General features: G+C 31.6%; 1 protein-coding gene across 1 annotated transcript in view; it reads right to left on the bottom strand.

The window, feature by feature from the left end:
• LOC143063039 (E3 ubiquitin-protein ligase UBR4-like) overlaps nucleotides 1–23753 on the bottom strand; it is a 149388-nt gene that overhangs the window by 24740 nt on the left and 100895 nt on the right. Inside the window, exons 94-104 of the mRNA XM_076234952.1 lie at nucleotides 23190–23271; nucleotides 6889–7062; nucleotides 6002–6123; nucleotides 4923–5076; nucleotides 4676–4719; nucleotides 4275–4358; nucleotides 3285–3372; nucleotides 2436–2517; nucleotides 1574–1727; nucleotides 959–1084; nucleotides 53–243 (exon numbers count right to left, since the gene is read on the bottom strand). Of these exons, the coding sequence (XP_076091067.1) occupies nucleotides 53–243; nucleotides 959–1084; nucleotides 1574–1727; nucleotides 2436–2517; nucleotides 3285–3372; nucleotides 4275–4358; nucleotides 4676–4719; nucleotides 4923–5076; nucleotides 6002–6123; nucleotides 6889–7062; nucleotides 23190–23271 (1301 nt within the window). The remainder of the gene's footprint in view (nucleotides 1–52; nucleotides 244–958; nucleotides 1085–1573; nucleotides 1728–2435; nucleotides 2518–3284; nucleotides 3373–4274; nucleotides 4359–4675; nucleotides 4720–4922; nucleotides 5077–6001; nucleotides 6124–6888; nucleotides 7063–23189; nucleotides 23272–23753) is intronic.

Genomic DNA, 23753 nt, shown 5'->3' with positions numbered 1-23753 from the left:
AACGAATAATAATGTATCCACAGTAGGACAAAACAATACAAAATACACATACTTAGCAAAGTCCAGATATGGTTTGAAGTGGTTGATGAGAGCTGTCATCTTTTCCTCGTCACCGAAGGCCATGAATGGTATCAATCTCATCAGCTCCTGTAGAATACTGTTGTTAGACCTGACAAAGGGACTGTTTATTCTGTCTAACAATAACATCAACTGGTCTTTATCTCCACACAACTTGGAAAACTCCTGCAAAAAATTGTATGTATAATTTTAAAAATTATCCTGAAAAGTTTTCCAGCATTATAAATTTGATCTTTGTAGGAAATAAAGAATCAATGACAAGAAAAACAGCAGAAAAAGTGATATTTAAAATCTGCAAAAAACATTTGCTGGAGTCTTAATGAACATTTAACATTGGACGTACCGTTAAAAGGCTTGTATAGTCCACGGTTTTATTCTACAAAATTGGATCTTCCAGGTCAGGTGCGGACTAAAGAGTACAATAAGAAAGAAATGAGAGAAAAAAGTTCAATTTCATGGGTGAGGTGTTATTGTTTGTTCCTAAATTGTTTTTTAGATGATTTAAACTTATTTTAACAATCATGAAGTGTTCTAGAATCATTTACAAGCAGTTTCAGTTAATACCACAAACTACCACACACGATTTGAAATTGTAATTTCATTAGACCTTTTCTAACAGTTACAAAAAGTTTTTTTACCTGAAATTTCATAGGGAGAAAGGGGTGTGAACTATGCACCAGTGCATACTATACAAGCCTGAATATGGTATGGTCGTAAACTTTGTTGAAATATGTTATACTTTATTCAAAATATGTCAGGTTATTTTATTTTCATCTTTTCCAAACCTTTTAAATCTGTTTTCAGTCGAAGTCTACATTGTAAAATATATTAACCGAAAATTTTCAGACTCAATAATGAACTACAGTGTAAAATATATTACCCTAAACTTTTCAGCGGGTTGATTGCTGGCTTCTAACAGTATAACCTCCATGATCTGTAGAACCTGTTCTGTTATAGTCTGTCCTTTAGTGGCACTTGTACCACTCTCTTGTTCTGCCCATAATGCCTGTAGAAGAGTAAGATTTGTTTAGTTCAGTGGGATTTCTTAAAATGATGATTTTTGAATTACTAGATTCATAAAAAGGGGTTTACTAAGGTACCAACGTATAAGTAATTATGTGAACCTTTTTCACATTTCCCTTCCCCAATATCCTGTTCCATAGCTCTTTATAATTTCTATATAGATTTTTTTTACCATTTGTTATTCACATGGACTTGAAACTATTACAAAGTTTTAACCCAACATTCACATTTTTCATACAAATTGTGAATACTTGATTATTGGATTTTTTATACATGTTAATTCACATATTCCAACACGTATACATGTTTCATCAAGTTTCTTATCAATTCCTTTAGAAAATATATTCCCTGAAAGTATAATCTCGATATTAAATCCTTGTGCAAACAAATATAGTATTTTTCCTGTATACCAAAAGTAGAAATAATCAGTAATTATATTGCCAAAAAGATCCAAGATTTAAAGATATCTTACCAAGTTGAGTGCCCCAAGCATAACAGTAAGTGTATTCATCTCAGGTCTTAGCAGCTCTAGTCTATTGGCTTTAACATTTACAGCATAACTGAACAACTTCAACAGAACAGTCATCAATTGTTTACCAAGAACAAGATCTTTGATGGAAGCAAGTCTGAAAATAATCACAACTTAAAAATAATTTAAATGATTATAAATATAATTTTACCAATTGAAACTAAAAATTTATTTTGAATATAAGTATAGCAAAAAATTGATACAGTAGGCTCTTTCAAATTTGCTTTGTATTTGTATTTCAAGTTTCTGTCAATTTTTAGGGTTTTAGGTATGAAAATCCCAGTCAAAATTCCAATCACAACAACATACAGAGATTGCAATACTTCTCATTCATTTGATTTGATTTTTGGTGTTTTAACGCCACTTTTAAGCACCTCATTTATGCTTTTTCGTGGCAGCCAGTTTTTATTGGTGGAAGAAGCCAGAGTGCCTGGAGAAAACCACCAACCTTCGATAACTAATAGACAATTCTAGTCAATTAAGATTGGAGTCGAGTACACCCGCACGAGCCGGGTTTGAACTCACAACCTCAGTGTTGACTGGCTAGTAATTACAGTATTAACTACTTAGACCACTCGGCCACAGGCCTCTCACTCATTTGTGTTGGTTAACTGTTTTCAAGAGTTTTTTTATATAAAAATTAAGATCCTTTAAGGAAAGGATGAACCCTGAAATTAAGTATCCTCAAAAGAGCTCATTTTTCTCTGGATTCAAAATAGATACCAACAGAAAACAAAATGAAACAGTTTTATATATAAATTAACGTCTCTGATACAGTCAAGTCTAATATCAGTATGAAATATACCTCTCCAACATAACACTGAGACCATCCCCTTCATTTAAGACACTACCCATCTTGTACACCTCCTCTTTGTCAACATCTTCCTCTGTAAAATTGATAAGGTTTTATTTTACAACTTTGCTTTTATAATGCAAATTAATAGTACTACTACATAACAATCATTTTTTTTAACTACTTTCTTAATGTTTTTTTTCAACAATACATGTATAACTATCATATGAGAAGTCAGATGCATATACATTTTACATATGCACACTAATAACAAGGGTGCCATATATGGAGCAGGATCTGCTTACCAATTTAGAGAACATGAGCTCACCACCTCTTATTAGTGGGTTTTTCTTTGCACAGTCTTTAGTTTTCTATGTTATGTTTTGGTTTTGCGTGCTGCTGATTTTTTTATTTGTTTTAGTTATTTTGCCATGTCATCGTATGTTTGTTTTTAATAAATGGGTTGGAATATCCCTTTAGTACTTTTGGCATCTCTTTTATAAGTTTGAAAATTTATTTTAAATTACCGAGATCCTTTAAAGAACTTTGTACTTCTGTTTTTTTTTTTAGTGACTGTGTTTTCAGATATGGTACAAACTTCTTTACTATTATCAATTACTGTAAATTCAGAAATTATTGTGTGACATTTATTATTGCGATTTTGTCAATTTAAGACTAAAATGCAATTCTAATTTTTGCGATACTGAAAAAAATCCAGTTTAACTTATATAAAATATTTCAAAATGCTAGTAAAAATTATTGCGATTATAACTCTTTTGCATTTTTTTGTAATAATAAAAACATTGCAATAATTTCTGAATATCCAGTATTATTAAATACATGCCATGGCAATGAACTTACCTGTTTTAGAATCAAGAGAGTTAACCATGTCCTCAGTAGCATCCCCTAGTAGACCTCTCATTCTGTAGATTACAGGCATTGGTTCACCCTATACAAATAATATACAGCCATTTCTATACATGAGAAATTGAAATTTGTGTTTTTACCCAGTATTATAGGTACACTTGTTTCCATATGCTCATAGGACAACTTTAAAAAAAAATAATCACAAAATTTTCCTTATGATGAACTATTATATCAAAAGTTCCCTATATTCAAACAGTTCAATACCAACTTTTGTACTTCTTTCAAAGGAATTGCTCCAAAATCACACACAAAAAAAAGGGACAAGTCTGCTGTCTAATCTGAGGGGTTGAGTTGATAGGAGTATCATAAAAAATTTCATTGTAGTGAATAATAAGTAATCATTTTTTTCTTATAAATATGATATGTGAATGTAACAAATTAATTTAGTATAACATTTGCGCTTGACATTAAAGTGATAATCAAATATATTCTTCTTTTTTCTATTCTCACATCTACTCAGGCTGCTTTTAAACTGAGTTTCACTGTGCTGTCTGGGTTTTTTTTATTTTACATTAGCTAGAGGAAGAAGGGGAGAGGGGAGATCTCACAAACATGTTCGACCTTGCTGCGTTTTTGTCACCTGTCCCAAGTCAGGAGCCTTAAACCAATGATACTCTTCTGAGATTTTTTTTTTTTTTTAATTTTGGGTCAATTATATGTTTTAGAGCTTAGAGTGGCATTCATTTCTCAGATCTAGTTTACATTATTGTTTTGAGGCCAGCTGAAACATGCCTGTGTGTGCGAGATTTTCATGCTGTGTTGAAGATCTATTGGTGGCCTTCTGCTCTTTGGTCAGGTTGCTGTCTCTTTGACACATTCCCCATTTCCATTCTTTAGTCTACATGTGCATGAAATTTTATGATAAGACATGCCTCCAATAAAATATGTTAAAAGTATATGGTGCAATGTTTTGTATAGTTTTACCTCTCCATGTTCTGGAGCCCAGACTTTCTTATACACCTCCTTCACAGGTAGGTCAAGGCTTATGATTTTCTTGTTCACCAACAACTGTAAATAAATGTTCATGAAATCATTGGTTAATTTATGGATTCAAAAAATAAATAAAATTTTAAAGCAAATGATTGAGAACTTTTATAGCCGGTCAAATAAATAAATTAGTGAAAAAATAATTATCCCATTTATTTCTGTAAATTTAAAAGTACTACAGTATAAAACATTGAATTTTTTAACAACAAAACAATTTTCTGGCTGTTGAATACATGATCTAACACTGCTATAATTCATAAATCATCTGGCATAATGTTTTAAAGTAGCAATAAAGTAGTTAAAGTGGGGGAGGGATGTGGAAATATCTGGTAACTTACCTCCATTCCATTGTCATCTTCAAGGAGAGCAACCAGTTCACAATCTGTAATTAAGCATATAGTAAATTAAAATAATAGCAACCTTCTTTCAATATGTATTTTCTCCTTCCAACATTATTAATGCAGCATATGTTTAATAAAATCATCTTTCCTCTTTTAAAAGCTTTATTGTCTAAACTGAAATATGCATGCACCTTTCAACAGAATATAACTAAACATATAAACTCAAACTTATTCAAGAACATACCTTGACAAATTTTGTTCTTAACATCTCTCATCAGAGGCCCCAAACCTGGCTCATTACAGCTGTATGGATTACCCAGCATCCTTCCCTGCAGGAAGTCTTCCTGTTGTGGGTCCTTCTCAAGTATAAGAAGAAATTCTTCTACATCGTTTTCCTCCTGAAAGAAAATTAGAATAAATCAAAAGAAATAGACTAAAACTTAAATAAAGGATTTCACTGGAAGGTTGATAATCTATTTTTTTCAACTTTTAATTGTTTTCTTGTTCACTTTACAAGTTGGAATATGGATTTCTGAATCAATAAAATGTCTATTTACGTTGAAAAGCATTTGCTATTAATTCAACAGCTGACAATCAGAAAATCATTGACAACATTGTGCAATTGTTATAGACATTTTCATATTTACATTTTTGTATTGCAAACATTTTATGAGTATTAAATCAGAATAGGAATATGATTAATGTTATAAAGTAGATGCTACTATTCTATTCATTGGGCTACTGATGATCGATGGCAAATATTGCATTTATTAGCTCTTTTCTGAAATGCCAGTAAAAAAACTGCATTTGCATCCATCAAATTCCAAACTGATCCCCGCTGCAAGTGGATAATTTTAATAGTGTAAAAATATGCAAGTATTCGGTAAACAGGAAGTTGTCGAGTGATGAATCTGAAAACGCATCACACTGTATAGCTGACTTGTATAAACCCTGAAATCAAATTTCAAAAATCCTTGTATTGTAGTTCGTGAGAAAAATGTGACGAAAATTTTCAACTTGGCTATCATGTGTAATATTATACAAGTTTTCGGTAAACAGGAAGTTGACGAGTGATGAATCTGAAAACGCATCACACGGTATAGCAGACTTATATAAACCCTGAAACCAAATTTCAGAAATCCTTGTATTGTAGTTCCTGAGAAAAATGCGACGAAAAAAATACATGGGACAGACCGACTGATGCATGGACAGACACAGGTAAAACAGTATACCCCCCCCCCCCCTCCTTTTTTAAAGCGGGTTATAATAATGAACATTCATATTTAAACAGTTGGTTCTAATCTGTTATATCTTTGAACTCACAGGGAAAATAATACTACAGAGCCTCTCAAAGATGAAGACTGGAGATCTGTAATCATCACAAGGATATTTCTTCACTGTCTTCACACAGACCTGCATGAACTCCTTAGTCTCAGACTCTGTACCTGTTTAATAAAATGACAACAGTCAGACAATGCATTAAACAGTATTATCAAATGACACACTTTATCAAAATTATGGCATCATCACTCTAACAATGCTTTTATCAAATATTCATTTCAAATTTTACCTACTGTGGATTCATTACTATTCGTTGGATACCAATTTTCGTGGTTTTCGTGGGTAAAGGTGAACCACAAATTCAAATGTTGAACGAATAATATATTTTCAATAGGCTTTATATACAGACATTGGCAAAGCCACGAAATCAAATATCTACGAATATGCAAGTTTTGAACACTACACGAAAATTGATACCCACGAAAATTAATGAATCCACAGTATATTAAATTGGATGGTTAACAATATTTTGAAATAAAGTATAGTATAGTATTTTTTTTCCATTATAAATTTATTGATTGATTGTTTTTTAACGCAACTTTATGCACTATTGGCTTTTTTGTGGTGGTCATTTTTAAATAGTAAAGGATGCCAGAGTGCACAGAGGGAACAACTTTGGCAGTAAAACCGATGGTCCTAGTCAATTAAGATTGGAGTCGAACGACCCTGACATGTGTGGCATTAAATCCCACAATTTCAGTGTTAACTGGCTAGTGATACAGGAGTTTGGACTACTTGGACCCCATTGCTGTTTTATATACAGTGTAACATGCCTTATCCTACACCAGAGTATTCCAACAACCTGCTTTTCTGGTCCTCCAGTGTGTCTGATAACACAGGTTACACTGTAAAATATAGGATATACTAACCACTTGTGAGTTCCTCTAGTAACTCTAACAGTTTATCCTGTGTATCATCAATCAGTTTAGTTCTTTGTACCACTAGTTTCCTTAGCGACAGGTACCCATTGAGAACATATCCCACCAGTTTGTTCTTGTAGTGCTGTTTAAGTACATCCTGTTCTACAATCTGAGCTAACAACTCTGGAATACAAAAAAAAACAACAAATAGTTTAGTAACTTCCAATAAAAGACTTACATGTAGGTCTAATGAATCTCATTTGTGATGTCAACAAGCCATTATATATAAGAAGATGTAGTATGAAGGCCAATGGGACAACTCTCCATCTAAGTCACAATTTGTAAAAGAAAAAAACATTATAGGTCAAAGTAAGGTATTGACCATTCTTTTACAAAGTCTTTTCTGAAATTTAAATATCAAGCTTATTTTACTGTATAGGTATAATACACTAGTAACCCGAATTTAACTTGAACGGACGAAAACGTGTTAACGCTATTTAAATGAGATTGATCGTTATTTGATAAAGATTGACAAAAATTAAAAATTATATTTAATTCATATTAATTCATATCAATTCATTTTAACGCCAGTCAAATAGATTTCTCTGCGGTGAATCAATTGAAATCAAGTTGCTGGTTAGTTGCGTTAAACTAATAGGCCACGCCCCCGTTAAACTATTTCAAACATGCATTAATTCGTTTTAAACATGGATGAGACCTGAGCTTTTTACAGGTAAATCACCCAAGCAAAACGACCTCGATGTATCTATCGTTTTTTGTTTCAAACTTTAAATGCGTATAGTCTTATTAAAGTCACATGCTTCACAATTTAAAACGTTGAAACGAATGAATAATACACGTATCATGTTCATATGTAAGGAATTTAAAAAAAACCATTAAAATATATATGCACACGCGGTTTAAAAATGCAAAACTTGTGAATCTGTTGAAAAAAAAATAGTTAAATATATAACATGATGGTTTTCTATATTGTACTCGTATTCAAATGTAGACACGGAAAACTATGTACACAAAAATTATTTATTGTGTACATAATTTAAATCGATGTATTTCATATTTTCGGCATTGACTGTAAAAAGTGCTTAAGTCCTTTATGAGTAAAATACAGAATTAAAAATAACTCTACCTTTTTTTATATTTCTTTATTTTAGAGGTAAGCTTCTGGCCAAGTGTCACTGATTCTGTCGCAAATCATTTACTTCAATAACCAATCAATTGTATTCTGAAAGAAGTTGATTTGTTTTCTGTACGAATACATGAAATATTTCTCACTGAACGTTATGTTTGCAATCGATGTTCAAATACAAATCTACAGTATCTATATGCATGAAAGAGACTTAATAATATATTTTTTTTTATTATTATTCTACACATGCATATTTGAAGGATCGAAATAATCAGTTCTACAAATGGGTGTTATTTTTAAAGACTTGAAACTTTACAATTATCAAGTGAATCCATGAAATTTTTATCGACGCACCAAACTTTCATCGTGCATAGCTCATTTTCCGATTTAACGATCTTCTTACTTGTTCATTACATTCTAAAATTAAAATCCTTCACAAATTGCAAAAACTTGTATTCTCCGGCTAGACTGCACAAAAGATAAATCTTGCTTTGTTTGTGTATACACAATGTTTTGAAGGCCGATATCCAGTTTGGCTAAAAAAGAATTAATTTGCACCACAAGTTAATTACGCGAATTCTTTTTTTGCACAACTTTATCATAAAAACTGCAACATTCATTAGCGCCAATAAAACAATCATTTAATTGCGCAAATATTATAGACTTCTTTTCAAATGTTTCTTCTTAGTGCACTGAGGAGGTCCTTTTAGGTATTTTCATGTAGGTACAGAAATCGCAAACTGAAAGGGCCTCCTTAGTGCACTTAGACTGACAAAAAAAGTGCACTATGGACCTGATGGAAAGATAGAATTGACACAAAAAAACATAGCATACGGAAGGAGAAGTACATAATTTTGAATTTTAGTAATTATAAAGTTATTCAACAGTTGAAGTAGGTATTCTAATGTTACATGTACGTGTAAATAGGTTAATAGTTTCGAGATAAATATGACACAATTAATAAAATTGAGAATGGAAATGGGGAATGTGTCAAGTTTCATTTATTGGCGCAATACATATAATAAAAAAAAAAGAGATGAGCGCGATTCAAAACTTTACAATATGACAAGTTACACCTAACCGTTTTGACAAATCAGTAAATTCTTCGCCCAGGGATATACACCTGCCAGTAATCTACCTTCAGTAACTTTACAATACCCAGCCGTGTCATTTCCGTATATTGTACATGTAGATAGCAAGTGTGATACATGTATATACACCAGAAATACCCATTCAAGTGATTTTTAATTTCAGAAGAACTCCATATCGGGTACATAAACATAAAATTACAATAATATGAAAAAATGTATTAATAAGTTCAAATGTTGTTTTGGTAAATGCACCTAGGTATGTATTTGTAAACTTATGTTAATTCGTTATTTCATGTCTCTTTCTTTTTTTCTTTGCTTCAATTAATTTTTTGTATCTTATAGACTTATTCGTAAATCGAAAAAACTCACAAATCTGAATAGAATCATATGGCAATGAACATGTTGAATGATTTCTCTAACTCAAAACTAGTTATAGATGTACATGTAGATGCCTCTGAAATTATATTTTTCTCGTTGGGTTGCTTGTTCATTAATTGACGTTTACGATATATTCTAATGTTCGGTATTTGTGAAAACCGCTCATTTATCGATTTTACAAGAAATATTATAATACTTGTAAGTCATGAACATTGAAGTTTAACTTTCTATCATTTTTTCGTATACGCACAAACATACAATAAAATGAAACACTTTAAATCGGTTTAAATTATGCAATGCATTTTGAAAATATAGTTTTGAAAAACCGGATATTTTTGATTCATACTTTTTCTATCCCTTTTCTTAAAAATTAGGACACGTGTCACTGGTTAATATAGAATAAAATTAACGGTACCAATTTTCTTTTACTAGATGCGCATTTCGAAAATACATGTCTCTTCAGTGATGCTCGAGGCCAAAATATATGAAATCAAAAGCAAATTTTATATAAAAGACGAAGAGCTATAATCCAAAAGGTCCAAAAGTATAGCCAAATTCGTGAAAGGAATACTAGTGAACCATGAATAATCCCAAACAACAAATTTGTGATTCAATTTGGTTTGTCACACTTGCTTATATTATCAATATTATGTATTGTTTTCGGCTGAGACGACTACATGTATAAAATTTATAGTAGCCTCAGTTTTCGGCAATATTGAAACAAATTGGATATCCTTTGCATTGCTTCTTAAGTTATTTTAATATATAAACTGAGCCAAAAAAGTTTAGCAACAAAATTGTGAAATTTTGTTTTATTACAAAATCATAAAATTTAAACATATAATTTTAATAACACAAAAATGGAATTATGATATGTCAGAAGCAACATGAATGTTTATCACTCACATTAATTAGGATTTTCTTTGTATGGAGCGCGGGAGGGTCAAAATGCTTAAATGAGTATAGTGTTTCTCAAAATCAATTTCTCAGCCATGCCCTTAGTGCACCAATGAAGGATTGACAGGAACACCAGCAACTTCCCTTAGTCAATGCAGTACGTTTTTAGCCGAAAAAAACTTGTCACGTGTTGACGTAAAGCGAAGGAAGCGCTCCTCCCTTGACGATAGTTTTTTCTGGTCTACGAGATATCGACCTATCCTATGCAGTTGTAATTTGTCGATATCTGTTTGTTAGTCTCTGAACTGTTGCCTAGTGCACATTAAATCGAGCCATGATGTCAACAACCCTCATTCCGGCATCAACCGTTTCAAGACCTTTCTGACTGTCATTTTTGGGGTGGCCTGGTTGACGTCCCAAGCAAATTTGTCAACGGTGTTTGTGTTTTTCTTACCAATGGTGTGTTTCTGAACGTTAGTGAAAAAGAATTTTTTAATATCATTTTAAAATAACAGGTACAGAAGGTAAAACATCATTGACACGTGCAAAGCTGAAATGGCGCGAAATCAATCAGCAGGAAAAAAGTACGACTGTTACAGGTAAAACTAAGGATTATATCAATTATGTTTAAATATTTTTTTCCAAAAACAACAAAAAAAAATTAAAAAAAAAAAGTGTTGCTAAACCTTTTTGGCTCAGTATATATACGGAAAAACAAGGTGGATATTTAATCATCGGCTCTCGTGAAGTTTTCTTGTAGGTTAAAAGAAGGGGACAGTATACCTCTAAGTAATAAAACTTTAAGATTTGTATTCTTTAAATTGTATAACGTCTTAGTCTGGCTTTCTCTTCAATTTTTAGATTATATTCAGAATCACGTTTTTATGCCAGATCTTTTATCATTTGTTAAATCAAAGACATGTAGTAGATGTATTTTTTTTTAGACCAAAAAAACTATCATACAGTATTCCACATGTACGGTGAATTAAATTATTGACAAGCATACCACATCTTCTTATATTCATTCGTTATTTGATGAAGATCTTCAACAAGCCTTAAAGGGATAATTCGCGATTTTTCACTTTAAATAAATGATTTTGAAAATGCACTTATTGATAACTATACACTTTTTTAATTCTAAATAATTATGTTTATCCAGAGACATATAATTGTATTATATGTCTCTGGAACAAGCATGTGCATACAATAATGCATGTATGTATACGCATGAGTTTCTCGCTACATTAAAGACCCGTAATTTAGGCCTTCCTCTTTTGTCTGCTCTATAGTCGGGTTTTTGTCTCTTTTACACATTCCTCATTTTCATTCTCAATTTTTGTAATATACGACGGTATATTGTTCCTGTATCAAATACCATGTACATGTACATATATGAGGCTATGAAAGTAAGTTTACAGAAATAAAGATGATAGTGGAATAAGCACTTTAAATTACAGAATAAAGAGATGAAAATATAAAGAATAGATTAAATGATTCATGATTGCTTAACGCCCAGTTACAAATATTACACTCTACCCCTCCATCTTTTTGTCCATCCTATTTAAAAGGATTCTTATAGGAGGGTCTGAATTGGGGGGGGGGGCTGTTTTTCTGTAAACATTTAATTTTCACCCCTTTTTTTTTTCTTCAAAAAATAAGTCTATTCTTTAAAAGTAATTTTTTACGCATTATTCTCTAATTTGTACACAGTTTTCTTTAATTTAAAAAAAAAAAGTAAAAATCATTCTTTTAAATGAATGAGAACGGTGATTTCCAAACAACAGCAAGGCTTTCATTTGTTACTCAACAATGACGTGTTGGTGTGTATTGTTCTGCATGATTTAAGTGCTAGTTCTATGAAGTAACAAGTCCAAGTTTTCATCAGTTCTTTCCAGTGATTTTGACTACACATAAGAAGATGCCAATGAGACAACTCTTCGAAGAGACCAAATGACACAGAAATTAACAACTATAGGTCACTGTACGGCATGCAACAATGAGCTAAAGCCAACCGCATAGTCAGATATAAACAGGGGCGGATTCAGGCTTTTTGAAAGAGGGGCTGTAGTTTTGTAACGAGGGGAGCGAGGCGAAATTTTTTTTTTGCCCCTTTTTAGGACTTAAAACATAAAATAAGTGAAATATGCACTTTTTAAACGGTTCCTGGCGTGGGGCATGCATATTTTGTAGTTGCTGGTAAGGTGTAAAGGTTGGACATTTTAGATGCTGCATCTCCCTATTAATTCACGAAGTCTAGTCTGATTAATCATTTAAAAAAAAAGTCCAAGCAAAAGGGGAGGTGTACGCCCTCTACGCCCCCTCTGGATCCGCCACTGAATTTAAAGCCCGAGTAGAAGTATCGGAAACCAGTTCATATTGACTGAATCCTATAGTCTGTTACCACGAAACCAAAAAAGGTTTACCAAGTTTGTTTTCACTTTTATCATATTTTTACAATGATAACTTTGATAATTTTCTTTAAATTTTAAGAAGAGAAAATTCTGTTACCAGATAATGTTTAGCGTTTTCTTTTATTGATCATTCAATGTTCATTATATTTTTAGACCAAGCATTTCTCTAATCTTTATTTTTTATGCCCATTATTCTCTAATCTTCATTTTTCAAGGGCATTATTCTCTAATCATTGAACCCCATCCAAACCCTCTTTTTTTATTATGTTGTACATGTACTGTTATACCACTGATCGAGACTAGGGTGAGGATAGGGAGCCCGCTAACAATTTTAACCTCGCCACATTATTTATGTATGCGTCTGTCCCAAGTCAGGAGCCTGCAATTCAGTAGTTGTCGTTTGTTTATGTTTTACATATTTATTTTTCATTCATTTTTTTTTTGTTATATAAATAAGGCGGTTCGTTTTCTTGTTTGAATTGTTTTTACATTGTCATATCAGGGCCTTTTATAGCTGACCATGCGGTATGGGCATTACTCATTGTTGAAGGCCGTACGGTGATCTATATTTGTTAATGTCTCTGTCATTTTGGTCTCTTGTGGACTGTTGTCTAATTGGAAATCATACCACATCTTCTTTTTTATATTCCTGTCCTTTTAAAATGCCCATTATAGACATATAATAATACATTAGGCTTAACATTTCAATTTATTAATATCAAATAGCGAAAAAATTATATATTTATTCAATAACGACAATGTTGCTGCAATAGATGCCAAAAACATCAACAATATTTTATTGAAAAGAAACGGCATTTTATTTCACTTGTTCTTAAATAAAAAGATGTTTCATTTCATTTGTTATATACGGACACTGTAAATTTTGAATGTAAATGAGTAAAAATTTGTTTATATTTATATATTGTGTCTTATACGCGTCTCATTTATCTTTTTAAAGATTGATGCACACAATGCAAATGTTTAAATGTTTTGTTTAGTTCTGTGATTCTCATTTTATGTTTGTATGTGGTGAGACTTTAAAAAATAATAATAATGATAAAATATTGAATCTAAAAATATTCAGAAACTATTAACTTTTCTTAAATTTATACTTGAGTCAGAAAATTAAAACCAGCAGTGTCAAACATGTTTAACACTCAGCGGGCATTCGATATCATTGACATACTATATAGCACTAATCGCAATATATGTATACATGTACATATATTTTGGGCATCTTATCAGTAATCTCTCTATTGAAGATGTTGAAATATATGTATTATAATTATTCGCTTATTAGGCAAATTCATATTCTACAAAGATATTTTCAATCATTTTAGTTTTGATAAATACCATTACAAATAACTTATTTTGTCTAGTTTCCTGTGTGAGGATATTTGATTGATAAAATTCAATAAACAATTTAAGGTTGTCGGGTAAATGTGGATTACGGATTAAGATGTTAGATGTCAAACTTGAATTAACAAACTAAGGTGAATTTAACCCGAATATGTAGTTTCTCTTCAACAGTGTTTTAATTCCAATTTCCTTATTTTCATTTAAACTAAATTAATTAGAATGAAAGAAAGATTCGAAACTAAAGATAGTCACAATTAAAAATATGTATTTTGAAAAAAAGACAAAAACCGCCAGATCATATCTGATTTAAATCCAGGGTCCGTATATGCATCTTCTGACTTCAGACTCAGACTTCTCTTGAACTGAATCTTAATGTGCGTATTGTTATGCGTTTACTTTTCTACATTGGCTAGAGGTATAGGGGGAGGTTGAGATCATAAACATGTTTGCGCCTGTTCCAAGTCAGGAGTCTCTGGCCTTTGTTAGTCTTGTATTATTTTAATTTTGGTTTCTTGTGTACAATTTGGAAATTAGTATGGCGTTCATTATTACTGGACTATATATATATATATATATATATAGTATATATTTGTTAAGGAGCCAACTGAAGGACGCCTCCGGGTGCGGGAATTTCTCGCTACATTGAAGACCTGTTGGTGACCTTCTGCTCAGTGTTGGTTTTTTTCTTTGGTCGGGTTGTTGTCTCTTTGACACATTCCTCATTTTCCATTCTCAATTTTACAATGGTACGTAAATTAAGATTTTATTCGAAAAGACGGATTTTTCTACATGTTCTACATGTACCAAAAAAAATGTACAACTATTGAATATTGTAAATGTTTAATGATGATACATGTCCAGATCTAGATCGAACTGCTTTGCTTCGTCGAAAGTACGAATATAGAAAAATCACAGATTTATATTACAACTAGAAAGTCCTCGAACAGTTGAAGAAATCATCAGAATTTGTTTATTGTAAGTTATTTTGTACATGTATAACTATAATGCGAACCCGAAGTTGTGAAATCGCAACTAAGCGTACTTTGGAAAAGCGACGGTTCTATGAAAACCTATTGCCAAGTTCAAGTTCTGTTTCGACATCATTGTAATATATGTCACTGAACGTTAAAATTCAATCCTTTATTTCGTCTTCGTCTTCGTCAAATAGTGCTGTTGGTTTCTTTTTATTATTATTACATACTAGTATACATGAATACACCACAAGTTATTCCTATGTAATCTCATTTAGATATTTAGTAGTTTAAACATATTTTATTGTTCTAAACAAATGGATTAGAAATTTAGTGCATGCAAAGTAAATTTTAAAGATGACAATGATTGCAGTATCTGTGTGAATCTACTTCTCAATCACGCTTCATAAAGATTTTACAGAATATTCAAGATTTACAACTTTTCGTGAATATGATTGCCAATGGAATAAACCATGCAGCAGATTTCAAAATAACCATATTAATTTGTGTCTGAATTATAACAACTGAAACTGTAATTCTGCTGTAGTGCACCTTAAGAACTTGTATTACAGATAATTTGACCACGTGACAAGAAATTATACAATAAACATTGGTCACGCACGATAGGTTCTGATGTAAGACACGTACCGTTACAATACCCAGTTTACACGCATCAGCGCACACAGGTTTCTCGAATGGGGCAGTTGATTGGAGGAAAGTTACCAAAAACCACGCCTACCTTTACCTATTATCCAATCAAACGCCTTTGAAATAAACATAAATAATACATGAGTAATATTACAGAGATTTTGAAAAAAGTTGAGACTCTAAATTCTAACTTAAAATTATAAATTTATGCTCGTAATGCATTTTCGCAATTTACAATAAATGTTATACATACTTTCACCTATCTAGTGAGGAAAAAATAGAAATTTAAAAAAATTGCAATTTACAACTATTTCGAATTATAGTGCACAGCAAGGACGTATATTTGTTTTCCGTCCTTGTGCACAGTTTGTGATAAATGGGTGTCAAAATGTATTAAACAGAAATCCAAAGACCAGTTTCAAGAAGAATTCTTTGCTTTTATGCAGAATCGCATAAAACATAATGCTGTCATATTTTCAAAAAGAATTATCAATTAGAAAACTCCTTTTTACATTTCTAAATTCATATATTACGCAGATATAGATGTGGTAGTTGCCGATTGAGTCCAAAAGGTGTCAGGATTTACACAGAGAAGACAGAATATGTCGTCTCTGTGACACAAACAACATTGATGATGAGTACCATTACATTATGAATTGTAGAACATATAAACTATAGAAAAAGAAGGAAATGTTTAAGGAACTACTGTTAGTCAAACCCTTATATCTTTAAAGCTGATCAACAGTTAAACTCATCAAATATTGTAATATTAGAAAAACTATGAAAAAGTTATAAATGTGAAAGTCAGTCCTCCAAGCTAATTTAATTGTGTCGTTTACACATGCATGTACTAATTTTACCTTATAGTTATGTGTATGTATGTTCTTGATAAGGCCAACTAAAATTAATTAGTAGATTTTCATCCAAATTTTTGAAAAAAATGGGGCGGGTGGGAGGATTTTATTTTTTAAATTTTATTTCATATGAAACCTTCTTGTCATGTGTTATTCATATATGCAATTGTAATCGAATAAGCATATATAATACATCCATAAGGTATCGTGTATAAGACAATAACAATCAAAACCAAGGAGTAACCAAAGACTTATAAAACCAAAGACATTTACATCAACGGTTACAAATAAGAAGTACGAAACAACACGAACTCCACTAAAAACCAGGAGTGAAATCAGGTGCTCCAGAAGGGTAAGCATTTCCTGCACCGTATACGGCACCCGTCATGTTATTTCTTTGTTCAGTTCGGTAATGATGAAAGGTTGTTATGACTGAGGAAGAATATCACTGAGATATGATTTCTGACACACTTTTGTCATGATGGCGACCATAAAATTTCTTGAGTGATGACCTTAATTTGATTGATTCATAGCCCTGTCTTAGCAACTTTTGAGAAAGCAGTATTCCTCGTTCAACAAAACCAACGTACTTTGAGCTATCTCTAAAGTAACGTATCAATTGAGACACATATACTCCATATGCTGGTGCCGCTTTTTTCAAATTCATAAATATATATCTCTGATTGGCAACAACTGTGCTACATGTAATTGCCGCTTTAGAAACCTAATTTATAGTAAACAGCAGAAATGTGGAGAAATGCTCTTTTCAGTTGGATTACCTACATCAAATGTATTTTGCTTTCTAAGCAATGTTTTGTTGTTCTTATAAAATGAAGCAAATGCATTGGTATTCAACAAAAGTACGAAAAGTACAGCATAAAATGAAAACTCAAACAGTGTTTAAATAATAGGGTTGGTCCTTAATATCATCAAGATGCAAATACAATTACAATGTAGAACATAAAGTTGTTTAATGACTCTATCGTGGGTATTGGACAGAGGTTGTTTTCTCTATTTCTACAAAAAAATAAATTTAGGCTAAATCTAAATCTAAGACCTTGCTATAATTAATAAATTAAAAATGCGTATGTTTGTCGATTTTTTTAACTCAATATATAATTATACGGTCAACAATCTAAAAAGTTCATGCTTGTGTTAATTTCTTTATTCAAGTCAAATGTGTTCCACGATTCTAACGCTTTTGGGTTTCATTCACAGGCCAGATTTCTTGACACAAAGTCATTGCATAAATAAAATAAATCCAAGGTGTTTTACTCACAAACATTTGTGTCATTTATGACCGTACGGCGATTTGCGTTCTTGGACACATCGTATTACTTGTAACCCGAATATTTCACGCCCTTCTCGTAATCAATCTCTATTCTCGGGAAATGATGTTGTCATCATAGATCAGCAGAATATATGGACTTAATCATTCAGTAAGAATACGAGAAATACGAAAACCGAAATTTGAGAAAGGAAGTTTTACATGAAACAAAATCATCGACGGTTACCGGTAACGGAAATGAACAAAATCCGGAAATCGTTTTTTTTTTTCAAAAATAAAAAAAATCGGGGCGGAAAGATTTCAGAGGGGCGGGCGGGGATGAAAATCTATCAATTAATTTTAATTGGCCTAACTAGTAATTGAAGTTTTATGAGAAATAAAGTATTCGTATTCCTTTAAACATGTAAACCATAAATTGCAGTACACGAAGACAGCCTACGGGTAAAGTACAAGTGAATATATCACAAAAAGATTATATTTAATCCTCATCCGTACGCGTCCTTGTAAATGCCGAAAACTCTGGATTTTCTTTGAAAATTACCTGAGAGGTTATAAAAGATCTAGAAAAGACCAAAAATGAATTGAAATAAAAGATTTTTGTGTAGACGAGTTACAACATTGCATAAGCATGATTAGGAAATTTGAACAAAAAAAGTTCGTGCTCATCTTCTTTGTAGTGGCGAAAAACACGCATATCGAGTTACGTAGACGAAAAAGAATAATTACATTCATAATAATTATGATGTAAATTCACGAAATTAAAAGGTTATAATTAGAAAACAATCTAAAACACGATTCGTCATTCCCCATGTATAATTATAGATTAAAACAAAATTATAATTTTAATTCTGAAATTCAAAAGGCATGTTTCTGATACGTGACAGTTCAGCGAACACTATTACATGAAATGCACGATGATATTGACCGAAAACAAAGGTGAAAGATTCAAATTGTAAAATCATTCGCTGAACGGTAGAATTTCTATCTCAATCATTCAACGATATAAAAAGACTTTTGAGTGTAAAAGTATGATAGAAATACTTTTAATTTATTGAAATGCCTGTTATATTGTTCCAGTCATTGGTTACTAGTGCATGATTGTCAGTCCATTTCGATATTTTATAGCACTTTTACAAATTCTGAAAAAAAAGAAAAGAAAAAACTAATATTCCCATAGGAAAAATATATCTTCCCATGAGAAGAAAATTGTCCCGCAAAGTGTTCAACTCCCACAAAAGGGAATCTAACCAACTAAGAAATGCATAATCATCTGTAGATTGATTTTTATATATGAAACGATGTGTATTGATTTTACTTGGTTCAATGTTCAGTGGCAAGTATTTTATATATGCACAGGTCCTGAGACAGATAATCAAATTATCAGATTGCGGGATGACGGACAGGAAGACTCCAAACGTAACAGTGTGAACTAGCTGTCAGAAACTTAAGTACTCTCAGATTCTTTCATTGTTGAAGACCCTCTAGCGACTATAAAGATGAACAGGAATAAAAACGCTGACCATTGATAATTTGTATTTTTGTTAAGCTCTGACTTTGTGTTCGATTAGGTCCCGTGTATGTTTACCCCATATTCCTTTATTTTCTATAAAGGCGTCTGTCTTGACAGTAAGTTGACACGACTTAATCATGTTAATACTAGTTAAACCCTTAAATGTAAGACACCAGATGGAAATACTCAAAAAGGAGAGCCAGTTTGGTTCTCTTTAATGTTAGAGTTCAAATCTTCATGAAGAAACGACTATATGTTTTCTGTATTCAGCATAGAATAATATCTTCTAAACTATATTTTTTTCGCACAATGTCTGGATATTGGTGGACATGCATTATTGCGAAACCAGACATTTACAAATGAAAATTAACACTTAGACTATAGACATTTAGTAGGGAAGTAAATGAACAAAAGACAAGTAATTCAGAAACATAAAATTGAGGATGGAAATAGGGAATGCATGGATCACGCAAAATTAAGCAGGGGCGACATCGGAGTAATGGGAGTTTGCTTCTTGCAAGACATTCGCCGTGAAAACAATTTGATATGAAGACAAGCCTTTGTACTGTGACTTTGTTTTAAAATTTCAAACATGAGGCTGTTACGGCCCTGGTCAATGTTTTTAAGCAATAAATAGTTTCCTTTCATTTTGTTGTTGGCTTTCTGAAATAAATGTTTACATATTATAGACTATCATGATCCTTTTTTTCAATTTCAGTTAAACACTATGTCTGATTTGCTTTTTTAGAAACTTTAGCATGTTTAAATGTCTTTTTCTTTTTCTTCATCTTTTTGAAACCCTAGTTTTGTATTACCACTGACCAGTTCAGTAAAAAAACAGCTGCTTCATGTTTGTATAAATGTGTTTATAACCTTTCTAACATGCTATTATTTTCCGTTATTTTTTATTCCGTGTCTATAGATAGTCTTGATCGGAGAGTCAAGATTTATTTTGTCTGTTGGTTGCTTGGCTAGCGTAAGCTAATCGATTTACCTCACATTTTGAAGTTGGATGGAGATTGTTTTTAAATAAATGCCGTACCTTTGTACTTTGGTTTCCTGTCGGTTTTTTCTCAATTTTAAATTGGGAAGTTTTATCATTTGTTTTGCATGATTATTAATTTTGACTTGCAAATGAACAATTAATAAATCTAGTCCCATGTGTGCTAGCGAAATGTCTTTAGTGTAATCTCGGAGTGTAATTTTTATTTCAACTTTTATGTTTGCTTCAGCACAACCTAAAACACGAAAACTTTCATTTTCTTGTAAGAATGAGATTCGTTACTTCAAACAAAAATCGCTTTTATCTTTTTTTTTTTTTTTTTTTGCAGTAAAAGACCGGTTTCTTAAAAAAAAACTTTCATACAATCGACTAAACGAAGTATAAGCTTCGGGAAGGTCAAGGATTATAACATATTTTTCGTAATTTTGCAAAAATCGAAAAATTTACGGTAATTAATGGTCGAATTGAAGCTTTTAAAATACCTACCAAAAAATCTCAATGAGCGAAAAGACTTTCATTTTAGTCATCTCTGGTGTATTTATGATGGCTTGGTTTGAAGCGAGAACAGACGAACTATGCTTACTAGTGTTGCATAAAAAAACATGAGGATATGGTTTGTCCTTTATGAATCTATATTGCAAATTTGACTCATATAAGGATAATGTTTGTCTCATAGAAAAATCGGTAGTTTTAACCGATAATTTATTTTTCGATTTTTATCGGATATAGTAGTTATTTGGAAAAATACAAACCGTATAATTAATTATTAAAGTTTCGTATGCATCATAAATCAACCGGCTCCGGCAACTTTTGACTTGTTCTAATATCAATAGTAATGATTGTCAGCGGAGAAAAAGATAGATATTTTGATCGTGGTTGAAAGAATCGTAAAAGTGTTATTTTTCTAAATTCTGTTTGTTTAATCGGACAAAGTAGAGTCTTAATTTGATTTTTTTTTGCCGAACTGGAATCTATATTGTGTATTGAATTGAAAGTTTGCAAACGTTCCGACCAATGAAATTCATTTTAATATGTAACGCGAACTTCAACGAGAGCACCTAGATGAAATATTTTATCTATACTACAATCAGTTTTAACTTAGAAATTTCCGCTCAAATATATAGGAAATAAAATTATATGAAAACAACAATGCAGAATGTTTCTTTTCCATTTTTTTTAACAATGTTTATGTTCATTTCAATTTGGTAAGTAGACTTATATTTAATGCCCAAAACGTAAATATATGTTTTCTTTTAAAACATTAAAAAACGTGAGAGTATGCCGATAAATAGCCAGTCTAGGTCGTTAAACTTAAATCAACTTACCCATCGTTATCGCAGACTAAAATTTATCTCATATATATATGTTCATTTATGACAAGTACGTCAGGGTGCATGACAGCACAATAATCTTTTTACAGAATCATAAGAACAATATTTTTGTTTGATATTTGCTTCTCTTCCACAATTAACGCCCGATTTGGCCAGTGACCGGTATTACAATTTAACACAGTTTTAAAAGTTCAGTGGGCTGCTACTTCATTTATAATTTTGGGTATGACTTTCTGTTTATCATATTCAACATACGTCAACATTGTCTTCATCAATTTTATTATTCAATTCATCAAAACCTTGTTTTTCATTACAAGCTTTTCCGTATATCAATATACGACAAGAGAATGAATATTTGTTGCTTACCGGAAATATAAGATACATCGATTTAAATTATGTACACAATAAATAATTGCTGTGTAGTTTCCATGTCTACATTTGATTTACGAGTACAATATAGTAAACATAAAAAGAGAAAAGAGAAACGGTAAATATACAGGAATACATAAAGTTTCGTAAATAGTTGCAAAGGACCACATGTTACTTACATGCCATGAGGTTTCATAGCATTCAGTAATTTTTGAAACGCACATATATATGTGCGATAAAGATCTAGTGCATTTGAGCAAATTAAATTTATGTTATCCATCTAACTATTTTATTTTCAACAGATTCCCTAGTTTGACATTTTTAAACCACGCGTGCATATATATTTTAATGTTTTTATTTAAATGCCTTATATATGAAAATGTCACGTGTATTATACGTTCGTTTAATTAAATTGTGGAGCATGTGACTTAATAAGACTACGCATTTAAAGTTTGAAACAAAAAACGATAGATACATCGAGGTCGTTTTGCTTGGGTGATTTACCTGTAAAAAGCTCGGGTCTCATCCATGTTTAAAACGAATTAATGGATGTTTGAAATAGTTTAACGGGGGCGTGGCCTATTAGTTTAACGCAACTTACCAGCAACTTGATTTCAATTGATTCACCGCAGAGAAATCTATTTGACTGGCGTTAAAATGAATTGATATGAATTGATATGAATTAAATATAATTTTTAATTTTTGTCAATCTTTATCAATAAACGATCAATCTCATTTAAATAGCGTTAACACGTTTTTGTCCGTTCAAGTTAAATTCGGGTTACTAGTGATAATATTAGCAAGGATCAAATTTCATAGTCTGAAAAAGACTCTAAATACACCTAATTATTTGTTAATTGCCAAGTGTTAAATATAATACAAATTTCCTAAAGGTTAAAATGTAGAATAGGTTAAAAACCACGAATCTAGTATCAACAAAAACAATTGTTTTCCTCAATCCATAAAAATTGGTGCTAAACAAAAATAAATGAATAAACAGTTCTTGGTTACTCTTACCACAGAATAAACTTTTAGTGTTTTTAAGTAACTCACCAGTAAGAGACTTGAGAGCAAATCCTTGTGCTAGGTCAGAGCTAAGGGTTGTTTCTTCTAAATGCTGTAATAACTCTACTTCCTGAAACCCAAGACAATCAGCTTTATGTCATATAAAATACAAAATTTTTTTTTTACCTTATATTGGTAAAAAAAATGTTAGTTCCAGATTTATAGAAAAGGACAAAGTCTTATTAGGACCATTGATTGAATACAAATCCATATTCAGTAAAGAATGAAGTCTGGGTTAAAACAATAATTCAAGACAATCTAAAAATATTAAACCATAATGGACATGTGTACTAAGTTTCAAGATGATGTGACCACAATTTCATGTTAAAATTTATCTTAAATCAAATCTTCCTGCTTCCTTGTTCAGATACTGTGAAATTATAAAATATAACATACCTTTGTAATAAGGTCTCAGGTGTAACATGACACCTTTGATAGCCAGGTAATATAACATACCTTTGTAATAAGGTCTCAGGTATAACATGACACCTTTGATAGCCAGGTAATATAACATACCTTTGTAATAAGGTCGCCCAGGTGTAACACGACACC

This window comes from Mytilus galloprovincialis, chromosome 2, assembly GCF_965363235.1.
Source record: "Mytilus galloprovincialis chromosome 2, xbMytGall1.hap1.1, whole genome shotgun sequence".
NCBI lineage: Eukaryota > Metazoa > Mollusca > Bivalvia > Mytilida > Mytilidae > Mytilus > Mytilus galloprovincialis.
The sequence above is the reverse complement of the archived record's forward strand: the minus strand, read 5'-3'. Positions and strand labels throughout refer to the sequence as shown.